General features: G+C 40.4%; 1 protein-coding gene across 4 annotated transcripts in view; it reads left to right on the top strand.

The window, feature by feature from the left end:
• dab2ipb (DAB2 interacting protein b) overlaps positions 1–14,118 on the top strand; it is a 133,544-nt gene that overhangs the window by 28,419 nt on the left and 91,007 nt on the right. For 2 of the 4 annotated variants that reach the window (XM_078272186.1, XM_078272184.1), the window contains exon 1: positions 9,059–9,723. The exons of the other annotated variants lie outside the window; for them this stretch is intronic. In XM_078272186.1, coding sequence (XP_078128312.1) covers positions 9,600–9,723 — 124 coding nt within the window. In that variant the 5' untranslated portion in view covers positions 9,059–9,599. Of the gene's footprint in view, positions 1–9,058; positions 9,724–14,118 lie in introns of those variants that run through there. 4 annotated transcript variants of the gene reach the window in all.

The following is a 14,118-nucleotide window of genomic DNA, read 5'->3' as shown; positions in this document are numbered from 1 at the left end:
TTTCAGGCTAGGTGTTGTTTGTATTGTTGGGTGCTTTATAATGTGAGCTGGTACTCGGTAAACAGAAATGGTATTGGCAGACGTCGAGCTCACAGGATTCTCCCTCTGGTGTGGGCTGCACTATTGTGTTTTGGGACTCTGTGGGGGCCTATAAGATCTGAAGCCCAACATTGGAGGAGGGAGATAAGACAAGAGGTACACAGCCACAGGAGAGGCCACTGGCTAAGCTTAATTCTGCACAGCGAGACTGCTAATAAGCAGCATGGTATAAAAATGACATTATAGCAGAACATTTTTAGCAGTACATTGTGAAGTACAGTGTTTTCAATAATCCAAAACGACCATGCTATTTATGTGTCTGTTTTGTGTGCCTTTTTGACATATACTTTTTTTCTGCATAGAGGTTTAAGCCAGTCCCAAAGGAAAATCGCCATCACCAAAATGACAAGAATTGAGAATAAAAATAGCAATTTAAATCCTCTCTAAATGTGTTTAAGAGTCTGGCAAAACAGCCGTTGGGTTAACAAGCAGAACATAAAATTGAATATGAGAGCTAATCTCAGTTTTATCTCCAGAGTCAGGCTGTACCCGGTCCCGGTGATTTATTTAAATACTCATATTATTTTTTTAGCCAGTTCATTTTTGTTTATCAAATTGTCAGAAATAACAGGTAAATGCATAGATTTTCTCATTGGCTGTACTGTAGGCAGACTGATGCTTACTGCCGTGTGTACTCACCCCCCCCAAAGGCCCATTCTGAGCCAGGAAAACCCCTGTATACTGTATTCATTTAACTTAATTTAAGAGTTTTCAGACATGCGGTTTTACCTGTCCTACTGTAACCACCGATTCCCCCAAATCACTTGTTTTCCTATCATGATATAAAGCAATGTTGCGTTATACATAGCTAGTGACAACCAGTGGGCATGTGTGAATCTGAATATGCACACAAATTGCCTGTGACTGAGCGTGATGGTGCATGAACGTGTATGACTGTGTGCATTTGTGGCACATTTGATATTAAATTTGAAAACAACATTGCCAGAGGTCTGTCTGTCTCAAGTGGTTGCTTCATTAGCGTGACCTCTCTCATCTCCTTCTCCCTCTCTCACTACTTATTTGAGCTCTTTATTCCTTTAATCATCGCTAAAAAAAAGTTCACCCCCTCCCCTTCTCCTGCTCCATCTTGCGTATCTGTTTGTCTCTGGCCAACAGTGTCACACAGACTCCTCTGTTCTCTGTCTGATTCTACAGTAGTCTTGTATAATGAGTTCTGCTTGGGATAGTACATTCTGCAATTTGGCCTTTACTCTGGGTCCAAGAGGGAGTGGAAAGCATGAATAAGAGGAGGGAGAAAAGACGACATGGATTAGGGCTGCACAATACTGTATATTGTTGTTTTTTTTTAATCGTCATCGCAATATTAACTGCCGCAATGAACATATCGCGAAAGGATGCGACATATTTTATCAGTAGAAAACTTTAAAATGTAGCCGTCGTTCTTTTTTCAGTGGTGCCTTTTATATTCCATTCAATGTTCAATTTGTTCAATAAAAGAATGTTGGAAATGATTTCCTTTCATTTGTTCTAAATTCAAAAAGCAATTGTTAAATTCAACAAGGAATTGTTGTATTTTTTATTATATTTTTTTTTAAATAATGTTTTGGGCATTTTAGGCCTTTATTTCTATAGGACAGCTGAAGCCATGAAAGGGGAGAGAGAGGGGGGAATGACACGCAGCAAAGGGCCGCATGTCGAAGCCGAACCAGCGACCGCTGCGCTCCGCCAGGCGAGGAACCCAGGCGCCCGCAATTGTTGTATTTTAGCAGAATACTGAAAGCAGCAGAAATGAGTACACTTCAATATCTGTTTATTTAGCGCAAGTAATATCGTTATCGCGATATTCAACAACGTTATCGCACATTTTTCTCATATCGTGCAGCCCTAGCGTGGACAGTTGGCACCAGTCTGTCACTATAGCAGCAGGAGTATTAAGTTAGTATGGTCAAACTTTGAGTTCAGAGAGAAATTCATTTAATGCGGCAATCTTTAATCCCTGGCTCACTACTGTAGGTATGGGAGTCGTGGCTGTTTCAAATTCTGTATATCTGTGTATTCCTTAAATGTCACTTTAGATCAGCCCGAGATTTGAGATGGGCTCTGATCTTCTTAATCCATTCAGACGTTCCACTTTCTTTGTGATGAAGAGATTTGCTCGAGAACAGACAAGCCCTTCTGTTATCTGTCGTTAGTAGAGAGGGGTGGTTGATTCCTCTGTCCATCTGTTTGGCACCTTTTCCGCCACATTAGGAGTTCATTGGACAGTAATATAAAGATGTTGTGTCGGTGTGGGCAGTTAAGCAGCATGATATATCAAAGTGTACCACAATGATGTATCTGCTACATAACCTTGTGATTACCTCTATCTGTTTTCTGACTGGCTGTATCATTAAAGCCAGCCACAACAAGAAAACTGATTTTGAGTCTAGCGCAGTGCAGTGCAGAACATTTAGATTTCTTTTTGTTAATTATTTATAGTGTTGGAATATTTTTGTTTGTTTTTTTACAACGTGGTGCAGCATGTTTCAGTAAGCACTGGGCCTATCGTATGATGATCCACAGTCGTCCCCGCAGTGCATTCTGTGTGTCTACATCTGTTAAAACCATCTAGAAGCTTCAGGACAGTTTGAAGTGTCATAACAGAGTGCTCTTACCATCGGTTGCACATTACCATGTTCTCCAGAAAGGGGCAGTAGTGATACAGTTTTGATGTGCTGTTGGGCTATTCCACAGGATATCTTACATGGAAATGTAAAGTCTGTTCTTGTGCTATAAGAGAAATGACTCAGGTACATTATGAATAGTTTGCAATATCTATATCTAGAGCTGGAACAGTAGATGAATGGATTTGTCGACTGACGGCGAAAAATATTTGCAAATATTTAAATAATCGATAAATAGTTAAAGTCATAAAGCCAGTTCCAGCTTGTCATTTGTCAGACTATGCAGCTTTTCTTTGTCTTACTTGATAGTACGTTGAATACCTCTGGATTCTGGACTCTTCTGATCTACAGTACTGTATATCCTTATGACCATTCACTTGCCAGTTTATTAGGTACAACAAGCTAAACTAATGTAGTCTAATACAAGAGTCCTGCAATGAATCCTACCTTCATGAAGGCTGTAATGTTCAGTTTTTGAGAAAACTATTTTAGAGATTGTTGATTCAACTGCTGTTGAATTGTATTGAAATATGCCACCAGGTGTTTCTGTTATTTTGTCCACCCCATCTATATCAATGAGGGAAGGCTAAATAATATTAATACCTCTCTGTATAATGCAATGCAGTTTAACAGCACCACCAGTTCAGCTTTGCAGTATCAGGACGATGGACGGGAGAATGAAAAAGACTCTGACATCTATAAGAGTGTCTTGCCGTTTACACCAAAGCAGCAGTGACTTTATTATATATAATGAAGTCGAGTCGGCTATCAATTTTGTCTTATCCACTGCTCGTAATCCATACTAATATGTTTTGTCATTTCCAGACGAACAAGTTTTGCCCAGACTCTCCATCCTTGAATCTTTACAGTTTCTTATCACACGCTGGCATGCTCTGTTATTTCAGAGCAGTCTAATCCCTGTGACTCCCTCTGAGGTGTTATGCTCTAATGGATGGCTATATTTTAGGTGTAATAGCTAGTATATGCCACTTTGTGTGCGAGACCCGCAATCCATTTTGAGGCAATAGAGTGAGCTATGCTGAGAATCGATACATGTCTCTTTGTCTTTTTGTTTGCTCTGAAAGTGGAATTAGTTCCATTTTCCCCTCAGCTGGATACATCACCAGCATTTGTAAGTAATGGCCAGTGACTTTCTTGGTACAGGAATGTATTTTGAATTCTCAGAAGGCTTTTTGCTGCATTATATCTCAGTCACCATTGTGTTTTAATATGAGCGTCTGGATGTGCATGGCTAATTGATGTTGAGGCAGTTTGTGGGTGAAACTAGAGCATAGCTGAGCATTTGTTAAAAGAATTTATAGGAGGTTATGTCATTTTCTTGCAGGGTAACTTTTATGAGAATGTGCTAACATACACACAGCAGATGAAAACTGTGTCAGTTTATGTTTACTATGCATTACTAAAGGTGTACACATTGAACTCTTTCAAGTCAACCTTGTTAAGATAATGTACAGTTGTGTTCAAAATAATAGCAGTCCAACATCACTAAACTCATAAATAATTTTTTTTGGTAGAAGTGATATTTCTACATGGCAAATAATTTACTAGTAAGTGTTGTAGAGTCATAGAAAACCAACAGACCCAACAGTCATGACATGCATGCTGCTCATTCTGTGTAATTGAATCTGTAGTTGAAAGGGGCATGTTCAAAAGGCTCAACCAATAATCAGCTACAGGAAAATCAAAGAAGACTTAAAGTTATCTGTGAGTACTGTTACAATCAGAAGAAGGCTATGTGAAGCAAAGCTATCAGCTAGAAGCCCCCGCAAAGTCCCATTGCTGAAAAAAAGACATGTACTGAATAGGTTGAAATTTGCCAAAGGACGCATTGACTGGCCAAAAGAGAAATGGGGCAACATTCAGTGGACCGATGAGAACAAAATTGTTCTTTTTGGGTCTAGGGGCCGCAGACAGTTTGTCCGATGACCCCCATGCACTGAATTCAAGCCACAGTACACTGTGAAGACAATAAAGCATGGTGGTGCAAAAATCATGTTATGGGGATGTTTCTCATACTGTGGTGTTGGGCCTATTTATCGCATACCAGGGATCATGGATCAGTTTCATTACATCAAAATACTTGAAGAGGTCATGTTGCCTTATGCTGAAGAGGAAATGCCTTTGAAATGGGTCTTTCAACAAGACAATGACCCAAATCACACCAGTAAGCGAGCAAAGATTGACGTTATGGAGTGGCCAGCCCAATCCCCAGACTTCAATCCCATAGAAAACTTGTGGTGTGACATCAAAAATGCTGTTTCTGAGGCAAAACCCAGTAATGCAGAGGAATTGTGGAATGTAGTTCAATCGTCCTGGGCTGGAATACCTGTTCACAGGTGCCAGAAGTTGTTCGACGCCATGCAACACAGATGTGAAGCAGTTCTCAGAAATAATGGTTATCCAACTAAATATTAGTGTAGTGATTCAAAGTAAAGCAAACCCTTGAGACATTTTTCAGTTTATACAGCCTAATATTCCTTTTTCTTCACTTTCTGTAAAGGTATAACACAAACGTGATCAATTTTGGTCATGTTTTGATTTGGAATTGAATGTGCAGTGTTCCCAATGCATTGATATTATGGAATTAAAAGATATTCAGAGGATTTTGAGCATTCTCCACTTTTTTAAACACACTGCTATTATTCTGAACACAACTGTACATGCTGCTGATAAATTAAATACACTTATAAAGGAACACAATGTGTTTTTCAGTGTCAGCCGGTCTAACTCGCACTTTTCTTTCTTCTTTCTTGTTTGCTCCTATGTGGATTCGACTCATACTCAACTCTATTGGTTTCTTCAACAGGTAAGACAATTTTTTATTTTACTTTAACTGTACCTGATCAAATATTTGGTCCCTGGGGGCAATTTAAAAGCACGAGGAGTACTTCTGACAGATGAGTAAATTAATATAATAAAATATACACAATGCTTTCTTCCAGTTTCTGAAGGATTTTGTTGTTTGAGTGACATTGAATCAATTAGCTGCATATGCAGCAATACAACTTTTACAACAGTAAAAGCACACTATGCAAGATTTGTACCTTAATATAACAGCTTCAAAGTCATTTCATTGGTAAACAAACTCGTAGTAGGGCGAATCATCCCGATAGCAAAGCAAGGGGGGGGGGGACTCCGCTGATAAAACCAGCAATGTAAGTTTGGTATGTGGCGCCCCGCCAAATCTCGCGAGAAGGGGGGGGGGGATCAGGCCGTGAGTGCAGAGACGGCTCTGCATACGACAGTAACGTGAAATACAAGTACTCCACAGCTGCTCTAGGGGTCGCTGTTTGACAAAAAACGGAAACGGCATAGTATGCCTTTAAGCCTTTGGCGCTGAGTCCTGGGTGATTTGGTTATACAGAAGAACAGGAAGTAGTGTCGTCCCTTAGGCTACATAAGTTCACTTGCAAAAACCACACTCAAATGTTTAGACTCAGGCTCGATGATTCTGTACTTTGCGCACGTAATGGCTCGTGCTGATCACATCAGTACACTAAATGCATTCGTCTTGCTATATGTATCAAGTCATTAGTGTGTCTTGTTGTTGCTTCCAAACCTTTTCCATTCTGCTCTTGTGAATTAACAATTTAGTATGCTGACTGCCTGGAAAGTGGGCTATTAAATACTTACTGGAAACGCCTGGTTTGGAAGTGATGCCATCCAAGCATGTAAAGAAACTTGCAAATCAGCATTATTTTTACTACACCCCATCTAAGTAGAAATACACAGCACCATGTTAGATAGAAAGGATAAGGCTGCCGAGGGTCAATATTTTTTGTCATTGTCAACAAAAAGACTAAAACGAACAATGCATTAGTTTGTCTCAATGCCATAACCGAATTACATTAAACTTATTTTATTTTATTATTTTATTAAACTAATTCTTGAAGACCTCTCATTTTTTTCTAAGGGGTTAGATGCGGTTAAATTAAATTAAATTAGTTTCAGGGTTAGCAACCTCTACTGCTACTTCTTCTACTTCTGACAAAACTACACTGTAGCCTAATTTATTTGCTCCAAACCAGTGGATAGAAACACACATAATTCACATATCTTTTTTTTTTTTGTGACATTCAAAAGTTTGCTTAAAATTCGCTTGACAATTGAATGGAAACACAGCTTTTAAAGGCCCTGTGTTTGGGTCCTATCCCATACTGCAAGAGTTCACAACTGGCATTCACATTAAAACAATAAAACAAAAGCCTGTGGTTTACTTGACCTTTTTTCTTGACCTGTATTTGGCCCTTTCCAGAGGGGGCAAACGGCAGAAAACGTACTCTGCATGACCCTGATTCTCCGGTATGCCCGTCTATAGGCTCCTGTCCTGCCTAATAAGAGCTCATTGTAGGTATACTACCCCCACAATGACTGTTACATACAGGCAATACAAATCAGTCAGCTTTGTAATTAAAGATGTAGTCTGGCCTCACACCAGCCACAGCCACACAAGTTCACTTGTAACATTATTTGTGTATATTTATGTGACATTACAGGCTAGGTCTTAAAATCTAGACACACATGTATATCACTGGTTTCTCCATGAGATTGAGAGACCTTGTTAACAGTGTCTTCAGGGTGTTTCATGAGCCCTGCGGCAGCAGCACGGAGCCTGAAGGCCTTTACATTCCCTCTGCTGCCCGGCACGAGTCTCTGACTCGCTCTGGAGTGATGTATACCCACTATTGGTCCTACTAAATACTCTCTGTGGGACCGGGGGAACAGTCAAGCCTATGTTAGAGACATACAGAGACATATGCACACACTGCTGCATTCTGTCGTTGTGAGTTTATGGGCTGAGGTAATGACAAAAACTCCACGCAGCGTGTAGCGTTATGGTCCCCACTGCTCTCACTAGCAACAAGCGCCATCTCACAGTGAACAATTGAGCAGCCATAGAGAGAAAGAAAAGGCAATGCCGATGGAAAGTATGAGAGAGCAGGAGAGGAAGACTTCAATTAATTTATCTTGAGAGTTTTGGGACATTGATTACAAAGAGGTTGAATATTTGCTTTTTTTCTCAGGCTGTTGTTTGTGACCATGCATATTGGTGGCCGTTTTTGTATGCTTTTGTTCGCGCATCAGCATGGTTATCCGATGAGGTCTTTGTGGCCATTGTCGTTTTATTTCTGTACTTCCCAAAAGTCACTTGTCAGTTGTAGTATGGTCAATTTTGTGACTTTTGCCTTGAAGTTTCAGTTCTGTTGATAACATTTCTGAACCGCTGTTTTACATCTGTGTTCATAGTCACAGTGTGCCATAGTGTCTATCAGATGTTTTATAGAAGCTGTCGTAAGTACTGAGCTTTTTAAGCCAAATATCAAATTGACACACAGTCACCCATTGGTTTTACTCTGCTTTAGAGTGGATTTCTGTCACTTTGTCAGCTGCAAGACAAATAGAAAATGTGTGTGGGAGTGTGGGCCTGTCTCACTGACCTCTGCACAAATTTCAGAGGAGCAATACTGCTCCACAAAAAAACCTAGACACATACTGACTAATTCTGTCCTCAGATGTTACAACTGTATAGAAATTCACATTATATCCTGAAAACAAACACGATAAATAAACAATGGTATGCAACAATGTCTGGGGTTTATCACATTACTTGTTATTATTCATTAATTTACAGTGTGTTTTAAGGGTGGTCAAGCATCATGATTTTTTTGTAAGCTCAAAATCACAATGTGAAAATCCTGATATCACTCAGCCCTATTGTGCACCGCAAACACATACATGCATCCTTGCAATTGTCCATGTATGTCGTCATGTCTAGTTGTGGACTATGGCCAATTTGCCTGACCCTCTCCTTCAGAGCACACTCTGATTGGCTGTTTGACACGGTTAAACTGCCTATTTACATCTGCTTCTGATAGACCGTCACTCCCTGCCATGCCTTTCTTGCCTAGGGAGGCAAATTAAAGTGGTTAAGTTGTAAAACCAGGAACGTGTCTGTGACTGGATCAGGAGTCACTAACAGTGGGAAGTTCTTTTTATTTGATGTCAAACTTGTTTACTGCACCAGATGCTGTCTTATCTGTGAGTCCGTAACGTGTTTGATGGAGGGAAATAAAACATTCTGTAATCTGATAGCTGTCTTGTTAACTCCATTCCACTGAAGCCCCTTTATGCATGTTTTCAATGCAACCCAAACTTTTCTTCTGTTGCACGCACACACACACACACACACACACACACACACACACACACACACACACACACACACACACACACACACACACACACACACACATATATATCTCTCTCTCTCTCTGTGTCTGTCTGTTACACACACTCAAACAGAGGCACAGGAGTTGAAGATAGTGGCTTTAGCTATCTAGCAGTAGGAGAGACTCCTTTACTGCTTTATGAAACAGAGGGACTGGCTTTCTGACTGTCTATACAATCCCTTTGGTGTACTCTGGCACTGGAAACAGGAACAGCTTTCCTGTCATTCAGGATACACACTCGCACAGTATTCCGGACATGATGCCTCTGGAATCTTGCTGTGGGAAACTTTGAGGGGGAGTGTTCAAAAGGTGGAGCTTAAGTCTGAGCTTGTGGGACAGAACGCAAGCATTAAACAGAGGTGGATATTTGAGGGTTTGATCTTCTCTTTTTCTTTCTCCAATGGGAAATGGTTTTGATCACGACGCAATCCAAGAGGACTTCAGTTGAAGTAGATGTGAATGTCTGCAACAGGACTCTTGAGTGACGTTTGCGTTAAACAGAGTTGCAGTCCATGAGAATGTCGCCTGGAGTTTATCTGCACTGATACCAGATTCAAGAGGACTTTGTTTTCAGTGCTGCTGAGATATCTTGTTGTTGGTGGGCTTCAGAGTGGAAACTAGCACCATGGCTGGGGTCACTAGGAAGGGATCTGGGAGACCCTCATACTACTACAGATTCCTGGGCAAGTCCCGACTGCAGCGTCAGCGAAGCCGGTCCCGCAGCCGCTCCAGACCGTCTATCAGCAGGGGTAATAAATAGTACTACTGCTAAAAAGCTCACCATGCACAAGTGTCAGTACAGCCTAGTAGCTTTGTTCCTGCAACATACCGTAGCTGATAAAACTCATAAGAGACAGATACTGTAGATCACTAACTGGCCAATCATCATTTTGACAGTCTATGTTTCTGATTCTCATTAGCGTACAAGTGTATATTTGTGGTGGTGTTTCTCTTTAGGTTACACAGTAGAAGAGGCAGTTCCCCTTTTCAAACTCTTTTTCTTTTTTGTTCACATAAGAAAGACTTTTATAGTAACCTTATTTTTCAGAACCCATGGCAACACTATTGCAAATGTGTTTGTGCTCCCGTGTCTGTGTGTTCATGAGAAACAGAGGAAGATGACAGTTTGGCGTCACTATTCACAAGGTGATGCTACTCTCAAATTGCACCACCAACACCCGACAGCTCACAGCTCAGTGTCAACTTGTGGAGTTCCACCCAGTTCAGGTGTGAATATTTGCATTTTTAGCAACCAAAAATGTCAGGTACACTTCTTTTTCTGTTAGCCCATGTCCTCAATCACTCTGTTTCTTTACTTTGTTGCCTTTTTTTTGCCTCTTAGTACTCCTGTACTCACTGCTGGAGGCAGTGTTTGAAGTGTAAGGTTATAGTGATAAGTCTGGCCCCAAGGCTTAGCTCAAGTTACTTGAATTGAAAGAAAAGAAGTACAATCTTCTGCCTATTGATTTTTTTTCTCCAACTGAACTGCTGTAACTTGCCAAACAACATATTAAGTAGAAGACTGTTGTGTATCTCTTCTCTTGCTCGGTTGCTTTGGATATGATGCAAGCTTTATTGAGACAAATCGCTCAGGCAGGAAAACATGAGGCTCTCTTTTTGCTGAAATTGAACCTTTTTATTTTATTTTATTTTATTTTTTTAGATAACTTGCATTGTGTAAGTGTAGTTAGTCTCCTTTAGTGAGAGACAGACAAAGACAGACATACATGGCCATGAGAGAGAGACAAACGGAGTGTGCAGGTGCCTGGTTTGTATGTCTTTACTTTGCTGCTCTATATGATGAAAGAGGAGCTTTGAAGTCTCCCCTCTGTATCATTCAGCTTTCAAACACACACACACACACAGACACACACACAGACACACACCCACACACGCACACACACACACACACACACACACACACACACACACACACACACACACATTGTGCATTTGAGCTTATGTACAAAGACACACGCCAACCCACTCTTCCTTGATCTTTGTGGCTAAGTGCAAGGTCCCCTTACAAAAACTTTTACACACTACACATACGCAGTGACACACACAGGGTGAGTGGAGGTTGTTCCCAGATGTAGCAAAAGACCACTTTCAAGAGCAATACACGCTTTGATTTTTGTAGTTGAAACAGTTAAAACAAGATGTGGTTGTGCTTTGTATGTCTAAACTTGCATTGTAGAGACTTCTAAGTGGGTCTGTTGGCAGAATTAATCAGAATGGCATTTAATGAATTATTATTATTATTGAAACAATAGGCAGCAAGTGATTACTGATGCTGCAAAGAATGTTAGAGCTGTCTTTGGATTTGTATCCCAAGCATCATTATTAATGTTTTTCACATACAAGTAAGTAATACTTTTTAGTGACTGATAGTCCTCATTCGTTTCGCTTTCTTAAAGCAGCTATAATCCATATTTTTAATTTCAACAGTGGCTCACATGACTACTTGTATGTTAAAGGAGTCGCTTGTAGTAATGAACCCACAGAGAATTATCACCCAACAATGTAGTTTCCCTCAGCTCTTCAGCGCTTTTAGCATCTTTCAACTCATGGTTTTGGGTTTTAAAGCCTACAACTTAACTGTTATGGGTCAGTCTCACCGCTCTCACCAGTCTAGTTTCCAGCAACAGCGGGCTGCTGTTTTAACCCAGTGTACGTTATCAAACAGCAGACACATACAGTTAGCAACTACCTGGTTAACATTCTGGAGCTTTTTAGCAGATAAAGCTTATTTTTGGGGATTTTTGGCCTTTATTTTTGATAGGACAGCTGAAGAAATGAAAGCAGAGAGAGAGGGGGAATGACATGCAGCAAAGGGCCGCAGGTCCGAGTCGAACCCGGGCCCGCTGCTTTGAGGAGGAAACCTGTATATATATGGGTGCGCGCTCTACCAACTGAGGTATCCGGGCGCCCAGCAGATAAAGCTTTTTGTTTTTTATAAGTTAGTGGAGAGCAAAACAGAGCTAAAAGTAAAGACTTGCATTCGCCAAATACATAACACTAGGTTAGTGTGCTTTTGTTTCTGCTGCCCTCAAGTGGCAGTTGCAGGTCTTTGTAATGCACATGCGTTAATATAAAAATCGGATTAAAAACCCGGTAACACTTATGCATTGCCAAGAAATATGCTTGTTTCAAGGGAAATCAGAATTCTCTAACACCCTTCCCTGATTATGGAAACCAAGTTTCTTGGTTATGTGATACTGATGTAATAAGGTTACTGCAGAAAGCGGTAATTTGGTTACATTTGCATTGAAATGCATCGAATGTAGCAAAAAAACAACAACATTTCCATCCGGTATGTCCAATTTCTAGTAAATGTACTATACCACTATTGCAATATTAATGTAAATACACTACCGGTCAAAAGTTTGGGATCACTTAGAAATTTCCATTCCACTCCATTATACATATATACATTATGTGCTTACATAATTGCAAAAGGTTTCTCCAATGTTTTCTCAGTTAGCCTTTTAAAATGATATTAGATTATTAAACAGAATGTGCCTTTGGAACATTGGATGAATGGTTGCTGATAATGTACATAGATATTGCATTAAAGATCTGCCACCCTCTCAGATCAGCTGGTATTCTGTCTATAATGGAGTGGAATGGAAATTTCTAAGTGACCCCAAACTTTTGACCAGTAGTGTATAGAATTACATAAACACTGCTAGATGATTTTATTCATACTGTCCACCCCTCAACGTGTGTGTGTGTGTGTCTGTGTGTGTGTCTGTGTTTCCTCTAATTCATTCAAATAAGGCTTGTGAGGAGAAAAATAAACTTTTCTCCCAAGTAAACAGTTCTATGTGCCTGCAGCTAGAAGATGTAATATTGCTAAAAATGTGTCTCATTCGAGAAGCCCAGCAGGTGAGGAATAAAAAAAAAGAAGGGTGTTTTTGTTAACACCCCAGCCACGGACAGCTATGTGAGTTGATCTTGAGGAAGTTACTGTGATGTTTACACTGTCACTGGGACAGATCAGGTGCGTGAGCTCATGTGTTATTGTTTTCTCAGCATGTGTGTGCATGTCACATTATCTGGGAATGGAAAACCTATATCAGTTTGGTTCACCCTCGCATCACTCTGGATCCGAGGGTGCACTCTGGTTTCCTTTTCTTTCAAAGGGGTTGGTGACATTTACATACTGCTTATCTCGAAGGGAGAATGGCGGCGAGACGGGCAGAGAAAGAGCGAGCGGATTGTCTATTCTGACTTGTTATGCTGCCGTGTTTCAAATCTCTTGATGCACATTGTTTTGCGTGGTATCAGATAGACGTTGGCCGTTAGGGTTTGTGTTTTTTACTCCCCAAGGTGTATCGCCCAAACACGCTGGTTGTTTCCTGGCAGAAATAACTTGCCATTCTTCTTTTCCTTCCATTAATCTCATTCTATTCTTGCTGACCCGTATTATATGACATCTCACACCAGCACCAGTTGGCATCTGTGTTACGAATTAGGGATCGACCGATACTGGTTTTTCAAGGCCGATACAGATAACGATTATTAGTAGTTAATGAAACTGATAACAGATAGATATATGGAACCCATATGCATTGACAGTGAAAATTAAAATCTTTAAATCAAAATTAAGATTTTGGAACGTTACAAACGCCAACACAAAACTTTGTTTAAATGCTTTGAGCAATTATTTTTCTAATAATTTAGAAACTTTCAACATAATACACAGTTAAAGATAGTCAGATAGTGTTGTGGGCGGGACATTAAGTCAGACTCAGTGGTGAGGGAAACCGAAGCACAGGGACAGACACAGAGCTGTAGCGGAGCCAAAGGCGCACTTTTTAATTGATGAACTTTATCAGTTATCAGGCAATTAAAATGCAAAGTAACACACTGCGTGAAACCATGAAATATCACAACAGTAAAGAGCTACAGCCCGCAGCTTGCAAGGAAGTGTTTGAACTACTCAATAACATCTCAATAATGCATGCCCACTGACAGTTATTGCATGTAATCATATTCTCAATGGGTCAGTACCAAGAAACACTTTTGATCTGTGCTACTGCGTCATGCTTAGTTTCTGACAGGCTGTTTATGTTGTAGCCAGAATTTTGTGTGTGTGTGTGTGTGTGTAAGTGTGTAACTGTGTGCATGTGTGTGTGTGT

Source organism: Sander vitreus, chromosome 16, assembly GCF_031162955.1.
Source record: "Sander vitreus isolate 19-12246 chromosome 16, sanVit1, whole genome shotgun sequence".
In the NCBI taxonomy this organism is placed as follows: domain Eukaryota; kingdom Metazoa; phylum Chordata; class Actinopteri; order Perciformes; family Percidae; genus Sander; species Sander vitreus.
The sequence above is the reverse complement of the archived record's forward strand: the minus strand, read 5'-3'. Positions and strand labels throughout refer to the sequence as shown.